General features: G+C 40.0%; 1 protein-coding gene across 1 annotated transcript in view; it reads left to right on the top strand.

Moving 5' to 3' along the window:
• FOXRED2 (FAD dependent oxidoreductase domain containing 2) overlaps positions 1 to 19,854 on the top strand; it is a 232,279-nt gene that overhangs the window by 183,418 nt on the left and 29,007 nt on the right. The window contains exon 8 of the mRNA XM_083181808.1: positions 16,458 to 16,628. Within this exon, the coding sequence (XP_083037934.1) occupies positions 16,458 to 16,628 (171 nt within the window). The remainder of the gene's footprint in view (positions 1 to 16,457; positions 16,629 to 19,854) is intronic.

A 19,854-nucleotide genomic window follows, 5' to 3' on the forward strand; every position in this document is an offset into this window, starting at 1 on the left:
TACAGAGCGTATTGAATAATATAATGTTATCTTCATTAAAAAAATCTGTGCTTTTATTTAAAAATTAAAGACCTTTCTAAGTGAACCCAAACTTTTGAACGGTAGTGTGTATGTGTGTGTATGTATGTATGTATGTATGTACAGTATGTGTGTGTGTGTGTGTGTATATATATAATATATATATATATATATATAATGTGTCTGTGTGTAGAGGGGGCTTGGCTTGGCCGAGAAGCTGGAGGGACACAGAAACAGACAGCTCCCAAGCTAGCAGACCTTTATAGGGCCAGAATGCCCGACCATCAGCACACAGACACCCCGATCCCTCAGAGCCATCCATCCCATTACTTACTGAGTGCAGCTGTGGTGGCCTCGGAGCCAATCGACCAGTTCTCTGGATGCTGCGGGTTGAGGCCTACCACTGCTGGGAAGCCGGGGCCTTGATTTTGCCGCCGTCCCGGAAGTCGACTCCAGGAATGCATCCCTGAGTGCACCAGTCCCTGCAGAGAGGTTCCTCTCTGGCCGTAGGGTCCCTCCTGATCTCAGCCACCGGTGTGAGACAGTCTGTTTGGTGCTACATCACCCTATATCAGAGGGGCTGCAATTAAAGGTAATGAGCGTGGGTGGGCACACTGCAGCGTGGCCATACTCCCCTCTCCCTGCAGCCATCACTAGACACACACAGATGAGGTACCTGACTGCTGGTCTGCCACTCCTAGGCTCCTGGTCTTCCACTAGTAGTGTGAGTGGTGTGGCCTTCCCCATGATCTCCCCCCACCATTATCAGTGCCTGCTGTTATTTTATATGCTTTCTGGACCCCCACAAATGCTGCAATAATTCTGTACTGCTGTCTCCCCAGAGCTCCTCCATCCCATTACCTTCTCATCTGCTTGAGGAAGCTGTTGGACCCCTGCCCTAGATTCATAACACCTGCAGTTGTTATTCTGGGCACACGCAAAGGCCTTATAACCGGAAACTGGGTCACAGACTCAGATACTCCCAGCTCCACTGCCGAGATCCTTTGACTAAGTGGCTCTCCTTGTTTGTTGATCAAAGGCTGCTTACTGGGGGAGGGGATTCTGGAGTGGCCCTACCCTCATATATGAGGTGATGATGGCCATTGTAGCTTTCATTCTGCTGCACATTTAACTCCTATACCCTTGTCGTTGTATTGGCTGCAGCAACCGAGTTATAACTGACCTACATTTGTTGCTGGATTTACACTGTGTTTCTGTGTGGACAGTGAACCATTTGATTGCTCCTAATTGGCCATATGTGAACCTCTGCGGGCAGTCTGCTGCCCAATGGCCATGACCCCCTTACCGTCATACCCTCATACTATGGGGAACGGGGGATGAGATCATCTGCTGGGACGTTACTTTTTCCTGCGATATAGGCAAATCTACTCTCAATTATTATCTCTTCTAAAATCTTCCTTTATGAGCAGATGACTTCTCTGTTTTACTAGTTCTCCCATGGAAATAATTAAGAATAAGGGGCAGACTCCAGGTGCCAAGAAGGGGAGAAAGGATCAACCTAGGTTTATTTAAGAGCGCTTTCCACCAGCTGTCTTCTCAAAAGGTTAAGCAGCTGCTATATAGGGAGTAGTCAGTTCCCTTAGAGAATAGCACAAAAGAAAAACAGATTAGCAGCGCTAAAATAATCTATTAATTAACAACAAGTGAATCAATTAATAGGAAAATAGTAACAAATTTAATGACACATAAAAAAATATATAAACACAATAATCCGGATATAAAATTATATCATAAAAAATGTTTAAAATTCAAAGCTTGATAAAAGTGGATTTTTGGATATAACATATAACCTGCTCTAGACGGATCAGAGTCCCGTGGAGAAGTCCAAGTGTAAACCACAATGATGGGAATGGCCGCTGGAGGTGAATTTAAAGATGAAGTCCTTCTTTGAATTAGGGCAGGGTTTACCCACGGAAGGTACGACCTCAACAGTTGATGCGGTGAAGATTGTAAATCCCGATTGGTGGTGGTACGTTCTCCTTGGCACAATGAACTCTGGTCTAGAAAGTTTGGCAGGCAGGTGATGGGTAAGGATCCACTGGTGCCCAGGGAAAAGTGCATTTGATTGGGATCCCAACTGGAAAAAAAAGAGGTTAGCACAACAGCAACACCTCCTTGCCCGTATTTAATCCCTAGAGTTAGCCCATAAATCTTCAATAGACCTGTCGGTCCTACAATAATTTACCACAGCCAGATTAGACTTTAAAAAATTACTCCAGAACAGGATCAAAATGGACATGAACAAATGCAGGCATAAATTCTATATGTGGGGGGAATAAGCCTTGTTAAATCCTAGCTAGGGCCCTTGGGACTCAGAGAGCTCAAACTTACGTTCACTCTGTACATGATTCAAAGGGGAACATAGCTTTTACCTATCCTCAAATTGCTTCAGTCTTCCAAGAATTTTATACCAACCTCTATAATCTAGGGACAGACCAGTCTCTGGAGTCGCTTTTTGTCCATGGACGTGGAGAAGGCCTTTGATAGAATTAATTGGCAGTTTATGGAGGGTCTTCTCCGTTGTCTGGGACTGGGTCCTCACTGTCTGCACTGAATACTTGCCCTATATCGCTCCCCTTCTCCAAGAGTGTGGATTAACTGGGTGCTCTTCTCGCCTTTTATAATACGCAACGGCACACATCAGGGCTGTCCCCTGTCTCAGAATATTTTTGTCTTGTGTATTGAATCTTTAGCGCATGCAATCCGAGCTAATGGAGCTATTAGGGGGGTAGAAGTAGAAGACTGTGAATATAAGTTGGTCTTGTTTGCCTATGACCTCCTTGCTACGCTTACTGAGCCTGTGACTACCATCCCTGTTCTGATTCAGGAGTTTCGCAGATTCAGCCTTCTCTCCAATTTCAAAATTAATTATTCCAAATCAATCTCCCTTAACATTTCTACCCCTGCCAACAGCGTGGAAGGTCTCAGAGATTCCTACAAATTTCTGTGGCATCCCTCCCACATTAAATATTTGGGAGTGTTGCTATCTCCAAATATTAGTAACCTCTTCCAACTTAATTTCCTCCCCCTTCTTGCAAAGTTTAAAGTAGATCTCCAGAGGTGGTCCCTCTTGAGACTTTCCTGGTTCGGTAGGATTAATACAGTAAAATTTAATATTCTCCCCAAGATATTATACCTTCTACAGATTCTGCCGATTTTAATTCTGGTCTCCTATTGCAAATCATTACAGGGCCTAATTGGGAGATTTGTCTGGGGTACTAGTAAACCCGCCTCTCCCAAGCAACTCTAGTTCAAACCCGAGCTGGGGGGGGGACTACAACTCCCTTAGTTTTTAAATTATTCCTATGCAGTGCATGGGGATAGAATAGTGGAGATGTCTAGAGTCCCTTCTACTAAGTAGTGGGTTCACATTTTAAACTATGCCACTGCTGTACCCTCATCCATCCTTTCATGGACCACTAAATTGCCCCATTTTTCACATCCCACACTGAGCCCCACTTTTAAGTGCTGGCAGAAATTCAAACACAATATTCTATTTAGTCCTGGACTTTCACTTCACACACCCCTTTTTTGTAATCCTTACTTCCCCCCTGGCCTTGCTACCCCTTTCCTGACAATCTGGTCTGTAGCTGGAGTCTCTCATATTTACCAGTTAATGTCCAAATTGGGCTTACGTTTCTTCACAGACCTCCAACAGACTTACTCCTTGCCTGCAAGGTCGTTCTGGGACTACCTACAATTTAGATATTACATCAAATCCTCTCACACTACTTCATCTAGATGGACCCCAACCAAATTTGAACAATTATGCTTAGATGACACACCACCTAAACATCTGGTATCTATCGTTTACTGACTGAGCATAGAGGCCCTATCTCCTGATCTTCCCCCCTTTGTTAAGGCATGGCAATCTGAGTTGACAATTAATATGTAGTGTGACTGGCTGTTGGACTTTCTGACGAATCATCCTCAGTCAGTCAGGATGGGTTCCACTTCTTCGTCAGAACTTGTCCTAAACATAGGTGTCTCAAGGGTGTGTTCTGAGTCCTATTTTGTACTCTTTTTACACCTCAGATTGTTTCTCAAATTCAGAGTCCAACCTCATTGTCAAATTTGCTGACGATACTACAGTGGTGGGTTTGATTAGTGGGGGAAAGGAAGACAGCTATAGGTTAGAGGTGCAGAAATTAATTAAATGGGGTGAGGTTAATAACCTTCTCCTAAGGAGGTGGTTATTGACTTTAGAAGATCAAGAAGGTTGACTATTAATCTGTTGATTTTAAATGGTGGAGAGGGTTACAAATACAAAATTTCGGGGCATTACGTTCTCGGAAGATCTCTCCTGGTCCACACATACCGCAATGGCAGTTGGAAAGGCTCAGCAATGCCTTTTTTTTCTGCGAAGATTACGGGCATCTGGCCTATCTAGGCCTATTGACTTATGCCATTGTGGTATGGTATGGAAATTCAAATTGCTTTGATCGTAGATCCCTAGATAGGATAGTTAGGGCTGCTGAAAAGGTCATTGGCCAACCTTTGCCTATGATTGCAGAAAAATTTTTAAGAAGGGGAAAGCGAAGGCTAAAAAAATCATTTTAGACCCTAGTCATCCCTGCTATTCTCTTTTCTCCCTGTTGCCATCTGTGAAACGTTACAGGTGCTTGAGTTGCCGTACTAGCCGGTAGCGAACAGTTTTTCCCCATCTGTTATTTTGTGTTTGAATTGTGATATATGAATGTTGAATATGAGTATTTCCTTCTTCTCTTCCTTGTGAATTTCACTTTACATTTTTTAATGTTGTAGTGACAATAAATTATTATTCTATTATTCTATTTTATATACCTGATAATCAGTGGCCTATGATATTCCAATATACGTTTGCCAGTTCTTCATCGATTCAGGTTCTTGAAAATATAAAACCCTATATACAGTAGCTGGTACAGGTGCCCAGTGCATATACAACAGATGTTCCCAACTACTTCTGATACATGTTGTCGATTTGTCAACGTTCCCAAGGCTCCCCATTACACATCTGACTATTGGACAACGATTGGCAAATTATCCATGTTGATTACTGGTACTCCCTTGCCACAAACTCTTGAATTTTGGCTACGCAATTACATGGATATTCCTATTTCTAAGTTCAAAAAATCCCTACTTAGACACTTAATTAATGCTGCAAGAGCAATCACACCCTGTTTCTGGAGATCCCCCGATCTTCCACTGGTTCCTAAGAATTGCCCGCTACATGCTCATGGATGATCTTAAAACTTCCTCCAAATTACCCTCTAATACCTTTACCATTACTTGGTCCCCATGGCTGAATTTGAAAGAAAGCTCTGACTATGCTTCATACATTACTACACCCCCACCTTTGAATGCCCCGCAACCCTAAATATGACACTGGTTGAATACCCCTGTCCCCTTCTTCCCTTTCTTAGGATTTATCCCTATTCTATTATTTTTCTTTTTCTGCCATACATCACAATGTATGTTTGTTGTTCTATCATAATAAAAACTGATTGCGTTAGAAAAAACGCAATGCAGGATCCATGGTTGCAGTCTCCTTCTGAAAAAGATTAAAAATCACAGTAGTATGCAGTGATGAAAGTATTTTTTGTGAATTACGCTAGTTTACTTCATGCTTTTCATGCTCAGTGCTGTTAACCCGTTAAGTAGGACACTGTCTCTATGTTAACTAATTATGTTGCTATTCACTACGCTATTTAAATATCAGCTGCATTTCAGGTTAAATGTCTTTTATCACTGTATACTACTGTGATTTTTAAGATGTAACTTGTTACATTGTGTATTTGTGTCTTGTTTTGTACATATTCTGTATTTTTTTTGTATCGTTATGTATGTGTGTTTAATTGGCTTTTGATTTACACCACCCCCAACGGACTTGTCCGGATGTGGGAGGTGATCTGTTAACTAGCTGTGTCTGTTGTTTGCTATATAATGAACATGCTGTGCATTTGTACCGTGTGGCTTGACAAAAACTCCAATAAAGGAGTTGAAATGTTGCAGGATCCATGGTTGCAGTCTCCTTCATCTAAAAGCTTTATCAAGACCAGAGTGACGCTGTGTTTGTGTGTGTGTGTGTGTATTTAAATATATATATATATATATATATATATATATATATATATATATATATATATATATATATATATATATATATATATATAGGAAAAGGGGGGGATTGGGGTGCGCTACTGGATATGAAATCTGTACCTCCCAAAACACAATTATAATAACATTTATATAAAATTTCTTTAAAATTTCGTTTTCTTAAGTTTTCATCCACAATGATTAGGCCCAGTCCATGTCTGGAAAAATATTTCTTTTATTAAAGATCAGAAACCCAACGCGTTTCGTCTAAAATACTTCATCAGGGGTGATCACTGGGGGTGGTACAGAAGAGAAAAAGGGGAAGGGGTATGTAATTTCCATAATATTTACATAAAAATACAGTCAGAGATTTTTTTCATTTTTTTCATTAGCTTACATACCAATTGGAAAAAGACAAATTCATGCAGCTGATCCTGGTATGGAATATTTCTGCTGATCGAATAATGTGTAAAATCTAAAATAATAATGGTTTAAAATTAATACTGTTCATAAGTATCTATTTAAAATAATTGAAAAGGGGGAATAAGGGAGGAGCTAGCATCCGAGGAATTTATTATAATATTCAAATCTTACCACAATTTAGGTCTAAATGGTAAGATCCGATAATAAGATCCGATAGTGGTAAGATCCGATAGTGGACCTTTTCTGAACTTCGATGGATTTGTAGATATCCTTTATTTTCTCTATACAGAAATAGAACAGTATGACTTAATGAGGTGTATTTTTACTAATTTGTCACCAACTGGTCCTTTAATTAATATCTCCATATAACCGTCTATGCAAATTGTGATTGACCATATGACAGGGTTCTTAAATAGATATATATTTTTTGAAAAAATATGCACATGGTCTAATCTCAATTCGATGTCTTTCCAGCCTTTAATTGATATGACTACAATTGTGAATACTAAAAATTTTTTTTTTTTTTTTTTTTTTTCCCAAAAGAATTTATATACATTATTACACATTTTCATTTGTATATGTTTTTCAAGAAAATTAATTCATCATCAGATATTTAGGAGCAGGACTCATAAAATACAAACAGTATAACTGAATTAAAAGAGCAAAATACAATGTTGCAGTATGCACAATTTATCTTACCAGGATAATATATTCTATGACCTCCTCGCTCTGCATCCAAAGTGGGAATGAGAGAGAGAGGCAGCCTGCCTGCTATTTAAGAGGACTGGAGTGAGAATTACTTCCTGTTTAATCGTTAACTAAATATCACTTCATATAGGTTATTTAACAATGGTGACAGCTAGCAGCTTAAGACTGCGAATAGTTCTATTGGCAATACTGAATATTTAAGTGAAGGATAATTTATAATAGCCTATTTTTTGTTCCCAGAACTATAATTTATTCCTATGGAACGCACCTCGAGTGCGTGTGCGTTCCATTTGCCCTATATGGGCTTTCCGGCTCCTTACTAGGTATGGAACGCACATCAGGAGCGTGTGCGTTCCATCTTCCCAACACGGAGTTCCTGATTATGATCTCCACGTATATACTTAGGAGGGACTTAGCGTTCTATTAATTTTAATTGAAAACCTTAACCTAAAGGAGTATTCGCTTCTAAAAGCGATATGTTTAAATATATGATATACGCGCTCCAAGCCGTTAATAATTTATCGAAGGGCTGCAAATTTAAAGAGCCTAGTTGCCCCGAGCAGTCTGCGAAATTCAAATTCAGATCCAGTCCCAAAAAAAACATTTCTGAACAAAGCCAACCATTGTGTACCATGCCAACGGTGCATATGTTGTAAATATATGGAAAAAACGCAATTCCAACACAAGATCAATTCAAACAAAATCCTTAAACTAAATTTCAATTGTACTTGTAATACCACATTCGTAGTCTATAAGATCAAATGCAGTTGTGGTTACTCATATATCGGAAAAACAAAACGACAACTGAAGATACGTATCCAAGAGCATATGCGTAATATTAAGAACAAATTCATGCTACACAGCCTTTCAAGACACTACTGTGATAAACACAGCTCTAAGATTGATAAAGACAACTTTTCATTTACCGTTTTGGAACACATCAAGCCAGACCCCCGAGGAGGTGACAGAGAACTGAAATTGTCCAAACGTGAGAGTTTTTGGATTTTTTCAATCAACACACTCATCCCAAATGGTTTAAATGAGAACATAGATATCGTCTCATTCCTATGAAGAATTAACACTTCAAATATTGATCACTTCCCCAACACAGTCTCGGATTCACAATCCCTCTTTACTCTGTCTTTACTTATTCCACTTATATAGAGAACCCACTACATGGTGACAATGGAAGGGAATGTCTTAAGAATATCTCACTTCTTTCTAATTCCTTTCATGGGTCTCACAATTGTTATATTTATGTATATATATAAAAAGAAAAATGTTTTGCCAAATGTAAATTGCCACATTTATGTATAAAAAATGATTAGTCAAATGTTAGTAATCTAACATCACTTAATAAGACGCTTTATATGTCATTTTATAAATCATCACGACGCTATGTCCTTACTATATGTAATTAATCTTATTCCGATGGAAAGTAAATGTGAAGCTCTCATAGGAGCCTATAAATAATTAAGAAACACTGTTGAGGCCATTAAGGCAAATTATTGTTAATATTGAATCCTCAAATGTATATATGGCACTTATGGGACAATCACTGGCTTATAGGAGCCTATAAATAATTAAGAAACACTGTTGAGGCCATTAAGGCAAATCATTGTTAATATTGAATTCTCAAATGTATATATGGCACATATGGGATAACCACTGTAAATGCACAATCTATCTTCATATTCCATTCACATTATTATTGGCATCCACATATGAAATTATCAATTGATTAAATTTAATTATTCCCCAATAATTGTAACCCATGTAGAAGGAACCCACTATGAATATAGCACCAAAGGTTATACTTAAAAACGGCATATCGGACAATATATATAATAAAAATCAAATCACCTTAGTTATTATAGTGATTTAACACCTGCACAGTATTAGTAAAATAATGGTGGACTAACCCACCAATAAGGAATGGAACGCACTTACTTCCATTATTAAAGGGTTAAAACGTTTAGAAGTATCCATTCATTTAACATTAGAAGTGGCACAATAAATGATTTAACATATTACAGCAATGCCACACTTAATTCAACCAAGCTAATATATAAATCTAAGTTGGTCTACTTCGTGATCCTGGAACGCATACGTCATAGATGCGAGCCATCCAGAAACTCATTGGTACGCACACGTCATATTAATGAGTCAGCCTTCAGCGCGATGGAGCGCGTATATCATATATTTAAACATATCGCTTTTAGAAGCGAATACTCCTTTAGGTTGAGGTTTTCAATTAAAATTAATAGAACGCTAAGTCCCTCCTAAGTATATACGTGGAGATCATAATCAGGAACTCCGTGTTGGGAAGATGGAACGCACACGCTCCTGATGTGCGTTCCATACCTAGTAAGGAGCCGGAAAGCCCATATAGGGCAAATGGAACGCACACGCACTCGAGGTGCGTTCCATAGGAATAAATTATAGTTCTGGGAACAAAAAATAGGCTATTATAAATTATCCTTCACTTAAATATTCAGTATTGCCAATAGAACTATTCGCAGTCTTAAGCTGCTAGCTGTCACCATTGTTAAATAACCTATATGAAGTGATATTTAGTTAATGATTAAACAGGAAGCAATTCTCACTCCAGTCCGCTTAAATAGCAGGCAGGCTGCCTCTCTCTCTCATTCCCACTTTGGATGCAGAGCGAGGAGGTCATAGAATATATTATCCTGGTAAGATAAATTGTGCATACTGCAACATTGTATTTTGCTCTTTTAATTCAGTTATACTGTTTGTATTTTATGAGTCCTGCTCCTAAATATCTGATGATGAATTAATTTTCTTGAAAAACATATACAAATGAAAATGTGTAATAATGTATATAAATTCTTTTGGGGAAAAAAAAAAAAAAAAAAAAATTTTAGTATTCACAATTGTAGTCATATCAATTAAAGGCTGGAAAGACATCGAATTGAGATTAGACCATGTGCATATTTTTTCAAAAAATATATATCTATTTAAGAACCCTGTCATATGGTCAATCACAATTTGCATAGACGGTTATATGGAGATATTAATTAAAGGACCAGTTGGTGACAAATTAGTAAAAATACACCTCATTAAGTCATACTGTTCTATTTCTGTATAGAGAAAATAAAGGATATCTACAAATCCATCGAAGTTCAGAAAAGGTCCACTATCGGATCTTACCACTATCGGATCTTATTATCGGATCTTACCATTTAGACCTAAATTGTGGTAAGATTTGAATATTATAATAAATTCCTCGGATGCTAGCTCCTCCCTTATTCCCCCTTTTCAATTATTTTAAATAGATACTTATGAACAGTATTAATTTTAAACCATTATTATTTTAGATTTTACACATTATTCGATCAGCAGAAATATTCCATACCAGGATCAGCTGCATGAATTTGTCTTTTTCCAATTGGTATGTAAGCTAATGAAAAAAATGAAAAAAATCTCTGACTGTATTTTTATGTAAATATTATGGAAATTACATACCCCTTCCCCTTTTTCTCTTCTGTACCACCCCCAGTGATCACCCCTGATGAAGTCTTTTAGACGAAACGCGTCGGGTTTCTGATCTTTAATAAAAGAAATATTTTTCCAGACATGGACTGGGCCTAATCATTGTGGATGAAAACTTAAGAAAACGAAATTTTAAAGAAATTTTATATAAATGTTATTATAATTGTGTTTTGGGAGGTACAGATTTCATATCCAGTAGCGCACCCCAATCCCCCCCTTTTCCTATTCATTACTATACTGCTCCTCACTAACAGGAGGAACTTTGGTGGTGCTGCACACACAAATTAGCGCAAAAACAGAGTCAACCCCTTTCTTCTATATATATATATATATATATATATATATATATATGAGAAGAAGAGGGGGTTTTCAGAGGGCGCTAATGATCGTAACAGAATCACTTCAAATTGATATTGACATTTAATATAAAATAAATAAACATATAAAAAAACATATTAGGGTATTAAATGAACACTGTTGGTGAACAATCATATGTTGGTACAGTTCAATTCAATTGGTCGGTGAGGTTGAAAACAAGGATTCCAACGCGTTTCGTCATATCATGACTTCATCAGGGGCAGAGTATGCAACCAACAAAAACTGCAAGTCATAACAATACAGATTGAGTGATCAATTCACTATAAAAACAACAACAATAAAAATACCGGAAGCGAGAACAGAGATGGAGATGGAGGAGAAGAACAATAACCAAGAAGGATTTATCACCTATGGAAATATACAGAGTAACCCGAAACACCACTTAGTGGTATATAATTAAACACATACCTATGTTTGTCCTATAAAAGAACATCCGTAGGTGGGCAATTCAATATCTGTCCTATATAATTCTGTACATAAATTTGAAATACAATCAGAGTTTGACCAATATTGTGGGTATGATCACACTTCATAAAAGATTTTCTACATACCGGGGTAACACAAGATTCGTCCTCAGACTGAGTAAATAATTAGCGATTTGCAGGATGAGGTATCACCATAATCTAATAACAGAATTAGCTAAGTTTTAGCAAACAATAACAGCCCAAGCATGATATGTTCGTTCAATTCATAGGATAGAATCACAGTCAAAATTCAATTGGATATGGGATTTACTTACAATATGACCAAGAAGCAGTAGTATGCAGCAGGGGTTCACCACAGTGAATGGCAGCCCTGTCTCACCAGCGTGGTTATAAAGCATGACCTCACTTCCGGGTCCAGCTTTTAATCAATTGTCAAAAAAACGCTGCTTCTGCCTATTTCAGAATGGGTATGAGACCCTATTAATCTATATCGCCATTGAGGGAATTCGTGACATATAATTAACAGTGCCCAGACAGATAATAGGGCTAAAAACGAGGTGGGTGGAACGCATAATCCTCTGGCGTGCGTTCCACCTGGTGGCCATCTTGGCGGGGGGAGCCGGACAGTGTGGGAAACTATATTACGTCTATGGAACGCACCTGCGTTCCAGAGAGCGGAAGTAGTACTCCGCTTTCAGATTGCCGCTAATAGGTATTCAGCTGGCTTCCTCCTTTCACTTATTATGCTAGTGGAAGGCATAGTGACATCATTAGGTGAGTGGAATGCTAGTTTGTTCCATGTCTATAATACCATTATACATTATTTATAAGTGAGGGTATGAGAGTACATTTGTGACAGCTGATAATTATTGTGATTATCAAATGACTGTGTATTTATGGGTATTTGCTGCTCATGAATACTATATATATCTACATTTATCTAATTTTAATTAGCGTGTCTATAAAAGTGACTAGGGTGGAGACGTATTTAAGACGCATTATTTTAAATTGACAGGACCAAATTAATAGTAGCCCCATGGCTAATGTTAGTCCTGTTTTTTCTGTGACTAATAAAGTGACGCTATTGATAAACTATATTAGTGCCATCTAATTATGTGGATGTGATGACCTACAGATACATCTATATGAGTGCAATTCGACATGAGAGCATACTTAAAGACGGCAATAATTTATAAGAGAAGCATACCTTTGAAGCCTAATAATCTATGTGGAATACAAGAATATAATAATCAGGGGATTAATAAATAGAAAAAAGAAGGGGGAAAGACTGAGAGTATACCCATGCGCACTGAAGGAGATTCACCCCCTTCCCTGTATACACTAATACCTGGTTCATTCGGGCGCATTGAAGGAGATTTACTCCTTCCCCCTTTTACATTACCACTTGCTTTACCCGCCGCAGCTCGCGCTGAGCTGGCCGGCGGTCTGTGCTGTGAAATGAATTCATTCACCCAGGTGCATAGAAGAAGATTTACTCCTTCCCTATGTTTATTGCCATTTGTATGTTTTGTCTCGCATATACTATTATTAATAATATGTAGTTTCCCCGCGTGGAGGTATCTGCTAATTGCTGCCAGCCTTGAGCAGAGTGTATATGCCAGATTTGTTAATTGATTTAACCAGCAGTAAAGCTCCCGCGTTGGAGTAAAAATATGCTGGTAAGAACAATGTATCAGTGTGACCTATGGTTATAATTTGGAGAGCAGAGTGTCTGTGCTAGATATAATTCAATTGGGTTAACCAACAGTAAAACTCCTATGCTGGAGTAAAAATATGTGCCAGTAAGAACTGGTATCAGTGTGTTCTACGGTTAAAACTCTGTGAGCAGAGTGTCTGTGCCAGATTCAATTCAATTTCATTCAACCAGCAGTAAGGTCTTTGTGTTGGTAGAACTGAGCTAGAAAGATCAAGTGAAAGTGTCACGGATAGTCAAACCTGTGATAAGTAACTGCAGCACTCAGAAATTACTAGTAGCCACCATACCCACTAGAAACTGTGTTAACAAATTCACAGTACAATGTTGTCGACCTGGTTTTGAGATTGGTGATGTTATCCTATGAAAGGACCTTAGTAAAACTGAGTGGACTAAATCATACAATATACTGTGAGCAGCTGTGACATATACAAAATAGAACTGAGAGAACAGATCAAACAATGTTTTGCAACAAACATTAGGACACCCTTGTGTATAACTTTTTTTCTTTTGACCAACTAAAAATCTTTGTGTTCCACGAAAACTGATGTGTATGCTTCATTTCAGTACAAATCAGGTTTGGATCGATGCAATTACAGCAATATTTGCTGGAGCTTTTGAATTACTTTGTACACACCATCCAATTTAGCAGATATGAGATCTGAGAAATAATTATTGTTTCGAAGTATACTAGAGTGGAGGTGTGTCTAGCTCAATTGATGCAATTTTGTCTTGGAACAATATGGTACAGTGGTCCTAAAATATACACTTATGCTCACAGCAACGTGGGGTAATAAGGTACCCAAGAAATACAACACCCTTGTGGGGCAGGGAACTCTTCACACAAAGGGTGCCAGACAACTACTCCACTGCCATACCAATTCAACTGCTTTGGTCAAATACTGGGCACTTTTCTATCTAAAATATAATGTTCTGCATACATACTAACAAGTGCTAAGTCTAAACAATAACTCCAGGTCTACCTGAAAAAAACTTTTTATTCATATGTCAATAACAGAGGTACAATATGAAGTGACTGTAGAATGAAATAGCTACAATTGCCTCTTAATATTTTATGTGTAGAGTCTAAATAAAAGTGATGTTTTAAGCAAATAATCTTATCGTATAATGAATATATAAAAGAGTGCGCCCAAAAAGGCACATTTGTCTTTTTGTTTGCCCTTCGCAAACAAACCCCCCCTTATTCAGTCAAAATAAAAGTTATTTAATAGTGTTTACTATCATTTGATTTTACCTGTATATTGTATGCCTGTGAATTTTATTATTATAGGATTGCCAGTTTTGGGGGGTTTTCTCTGCTGCCTTTATACAGTATTTGGTTTCATCATGGTATGGAGAGCACTGAGGTATTTGTTTAAAGTACAGTATGTAATTCGGTACTCTTTACCTAGAACGGCGCCCGCGATCAGAATCGCGGGCGTCGGGGGTAAAAAATCGCGGTCATCGCGGGCATCGCGGGTAAATCGCGGGTACATCAAAATCGTGTACCCGCGATGACCGCGATTTTCCCATAGGGAACAATGTTAAAAAGCCTAATTGACCGCGATTTTAATGTAAAATGCCTCAATGCCCGCGATTTTCCCATAGGAATCAATGTTAAATGGGCTACAGAGCCCAAATAGACCCAATTAACCCTTAAATGTCACCCCAATTTTTTTACGCCACCCCACGATCCACGCCAACCCGAAGCGTGGCGAGCGCAGCGAGCCCGCGAGGGGCGGCGGTACGCGTCCTCCGACCTTTTCATGCCCTACTATCCACGTCGGCGTGGAGTTGAGAATAGAATAGTGTGGCGAGCGCAGCGAGCCACCGAGCCCGAAGCGTGGCGAGCGCAGCGAGCCCCGCGAGGGGACGCGGATACCTTCACAGGTAAATGCGTCCCTTCGCGGGCTTCACAGGTGTCCGCGTCGCCACGGACACCTGTGAAGTCCGCGAGGGGACGCGTATAACTGTGAAGGTATCCGCGTCCCCTCGCGGGGCTCGCTGCGCTCGCCACGCTTCGGGCTCGGTGGCTCGCTGCGCTCGCCACACTATTCTATTCTCAACTCCACGCCGACGTGGATAGTAGGGCATGAAAAGGTCGGAGGACGCGTACCGCCGCCCCTCGCGGGCTCGCTGCGCTCGCCACGCTTCGGGTTGGCGTGGATCGTGGGGTGGCGTCAAAAAATTGGGGTGACATTTAAGGGTTAATTGAGCCTATTTGGGCTCTGTAGCCCATTTAACATTGATTCCTATGGAAAAATCGCGGGCATTGAGACATTGAATGCAAAATCGCGATCAATCTGGCTTTTTAACATTGTTCCCTATGGGAAAATCGCGGTGATCGCGGGCATCGCGTCGCGGCCGTTTATGTACTGCCCGCGATCCCGCGATCACCCCGATGGGCGCCGTTCTAGGTAAAGAGTACCTGTAATTCAATGTTGAAGCTTTCAATCTGATTTTGAGCACCTAGTGCATTCATTCTTACTGAATATATAGAACATATCTGAAGTAGACTGGCCAATCAGATTATTATGATTTCCTCAGCAATGTGTTTAAGCTAAACCAACTTCAGCATCTTTGTTTATAGCAAGTTTAAAATACTAAGAGACAGTTGCATTGTAGTTATTACCCACTGATGGATGCCACCAAATTGCATACTCCTGGTCAGTGACAGGAGATGAGTAATGCTCTGTAATATTATGTGTAGTACCCAGCTCATGTCAGTGTAGAAGCTGGCACTGTACTAAGACTGCATCCTGGGGCAGTCTGCAACTCCTGAACCACCTGAGTGACAAAAAACGGGTCCGTCCTAGAGGCCATGCTCTACTTACAACACCACAATCACTACTCTAGAGGCCACACCTGTTTTCCTTAGTGCAGGTAGTATATGAAGCCACACGCGGTGGCTCCAGAGGTACTAGGGCAGCCACTTCTAAAGCTGAAGTCTCTTAAGCCCAAGCATTTCAACAACAGTGGTGATGTGAGTCTTTTTTCATACAGGTGGGGGAAAACTGTGTTGTCAGAAACACCTCTTTTTTTTAAAAAAAAATGGATATTGTACTTCCAATTTCAAATGGACACATTATTATGACATAAAAGTGTGCAGTTTGCTAATTGTTTTTGCACTCTAATGTTTTATATGTTGTTTTTTTCTCTTTTTTTTTTTCAAACTGCAGAGCAGCAAGTGGACTTGCGGCCAGAAAAATGGCCTCTCCCTCGTCCTGACCGGATTCATCATGTAGTGGAAGATTTTCTCACAGACTGGACTGGCCTTAACTCTCACATTCTACCTTTATGTCATTTCCTTGAGAATTGTCTACAAACTGATCTAAGAGCTTTCTATGCAGGTAGGAGAAGAGATACTTTAGGACAGGCATATCCAAACTATGGCCCTCCAGCCATGTTAAACTACAAATCCCATCATGCCTTGCCATAACTTTCCTATTAGTGAATGCTAAAATGATGGCAAGGCATGCTGGGATCTGTAAATTCAGCTGGAGTGCCATAGTTTGGACATGCCTGCTTTTGGAGATATTTTACTCAATATTTATTTCATGCATGTAAATATTGTATTTGTCATTCATTTTATTGAATATCATAATTTTTATATTCATTTGTTTTGTTTATTATAGAACTGCACGAACAATGCAAATATTAACATATATTATATATACACACAATGTGTAGAATTATATATATATATATATATATATATATATATATATATATATATATATATATTAGTAGATGGTGCGGCACTCGTACCTCTGGTAATGAATTCAAACGGCAGCCAGTTAAGTTGTCAACGTTTCAAATCTCTTTAATTTGTCATCAGGTTCCTGATGACAAATTAAAGAGATTTGAAACGTTGACAACTTAACTGGCTGCCGTTTGAATTCATTACCAGAGGTACGAGTGCCGCGCCATCTACTACTGCATTTTGCTAATTTATTGGCTGCGAAGGCACCGATCCAAGCTCAGCTGTTACTGGGAGTGCCGGACCCTGCTACATATATATATATATATATATATATATATATATATATTGTGACAAGGATCACAAACACAGGGTCTCAGATGATGACTTGGTAGTTTATTCTCATCAGTAGGTACATGCTGCAGGTGACATTCATATACAGTTTGGTTCACAGGCAGTAGCATACAGGCATAGCAAACTCCTAACAGGCTCCAATGGTCCTTAATCTAATCCACACCCCTGGCCTATCACTCGGGTAGATAGTCCACCATTGAGAGCAAGCAGACAATGCCATGGGAAGCCTTAAATCAGGACATCCCAGGTGCTGCTGATTACGCCTGGGACTCTGCTACTGCTAACAAAACCTGGTCTGGATCCTCCGCGCTACTTTCCTGTGGGGGAATGCTGACTCTGCCACACTCTTCCCCCCTTAGCTTCAACCTCCCTGGTGAATCTACACAATTTCCAGATGAGCTCTCAGCCTCTCCCACCCCTACTTGTGTCATCAGCCTGGGTACACAGCCCTCCACCAGCTTCCAGAGGTCACCCATCTAGCCGTCTTCCTCTTCCCCTAGCTTCACCATAGGGTTGCTTGGATGCACAGGACCAACACACCTCCTGGACAAGGCATCAGCATTGAGGTGCTGTTTCCCTGGATGATACCTCACCTCACACGCAAATGGCTGCAAGGCATCTGTCAGGTGCTTGCTTCTTCAGACATTTGGTTAGTTGATCCTCTCTAGCAGCGAAATCTCACATGAAATCTGCGATAATATCCTACCAGACCGAGAAATGTCCTAAGTTTTGACTCACATTTAAGTTTAGACCAGATGAAAACTGCTTCTACCTTACTAGGCTGAGGTTTAAGCTGCCCACAATGTACCCCAAATACTTGGCCTCAATCATACCAATGTCACATTTTTCTGGGTTGGCAGTAAATCCATGTGTCCGTAGAGACTGTAACACAGCTTCTACCTTTGGTAGGTGTGACTCTCAGTCAGAGCTGAAAATAACAATGTCATCTAAATATGCAGTTGCATATTAACTGTGGGACCGCAGCAACTTATTCATAGCTCTCTGGAAGGTTGCTGGGGCACCATGTAAACCAAATGGGAGTACTTTATACTGGAATAAGCCCTCTGGGGTAGAGAAGGCTGTTTTTGCTTTAGGAGCTTCTGTTAATGGAATCTTCCAATAACCTTTTGTCAAATCAAGTGTAGTGAGATACTGACTATTGGCTAAATTTTCTACCAATTCATCAACCCGGGGCATAGGGTAAGCATCAAACTGGGACACTTGATTTAGTTTACGTAAGTCATTGCAGAACCTTAAAGCACCGGAAACTTTAGGTATTAATTGGATTATTCCACTCACTGGTGAATTATTCTGTAACCTCTAGGTGTAACATCTCTTCTACCTCTTGCTTTACTGCTGCCCGCTTCACTTTGGGTATGCGATAGGGCCTTTGTTTGATTTCAATATTTTTTTATTAGTTTTCAAATTGGGTGGTACTGAGAAAGATAATGAGCATAAGCCCAGCCAGGCTTATGTGTATAAAAGTCTAACATCCACCACAAATCTTGATAGCTAACACATCTTAATCAACTAGACAAATAAACAGAATGTATACTTATCAAAGTTCAACAGATGTATATATAATGAGCTCTGGACTGAGCTAACTTGGATCTAAAGGCCCCCATACACTAGCCGATTTTGGTCAGATTTCGGCCAGATCAGTCGGATTTGGCCGAAATCGGACCAAAATCGGCTAGTTTTGATGTCCCCTCAGATCCGATGTGCGGTCCCGTGCGCATCGGATCTGCGTCGGGTGGTCAGACCTCCTGCACGTCCGACCACCCGACTTGGGACCTAGTGGGGCGGCGCGGCGGTGGAGGGAGCAGGGGGGGCTGGGGACGCTGCGGGGGACACAGACGGCATAGAGCCGGGCAGGGGGAGCCGGGAGCTGTCAGCACTGAATAAAAAAAAAAGCCCATAAAATGAATGGGCAGCCTGTGATTGGCTGAGTGCTCTCTCAGCCAGTCAGCAATTGGCTGAGAGAGCGCTTAGCCAATCACAGGCTGCCCATTCATTGTATAGGCTTTTTTTTCTAGCACTGACAGCTCCCGGCTCCCTCTGCCCGGCTCTATGCCGCCTGTGTCCCCCGCAGCGTCCCCAGCCCCCCTGCTCCCACCAGCAGTCCTGCTCTGTAGTATGATAAGGGGAGAGGAGGGGAGGGAAAAAATATATAGTAGGCTTTTTTTGTTGTGTAATTCCTAGAACCACACCTCGAATAAAATAAAATAACCATAATAGATCCTTTGACCGGTGTCATATTTCTACGTGGGATTGAAAACGTTGCTGGTATAAGTGAAGAGGGTGAGGATACAACAGTTAAACTTTCTTAGCTATGTCACATACTTTACAATATTAAGAAAATGGTATTATACTATAGCATGATATTTAGAAATTTGTAGTCATGGGGTGTATGTAGACATAGTTATTACTCTATATTTAATTGTTTGAGTAATTGTGAGCATCGTGATGAAGGTAATAAGTCAATGAATATACTCCATTTCTGAAGTAACCTGTCTATTGAA

The sequence above is a fragment of the Crinia signifera genome, chromosome 4 (assembly GCF_055691185.1).
Source record: "Crinia signifera chromosome 4, ASM5569118v1, whole genome shotgun sequence".
Taxonomy (NCBI): Eukaryota; Metazoa; Chordata; class Amphibia; order Anura; family Myobatrachidae; genus Crinia; species Crinia signifera.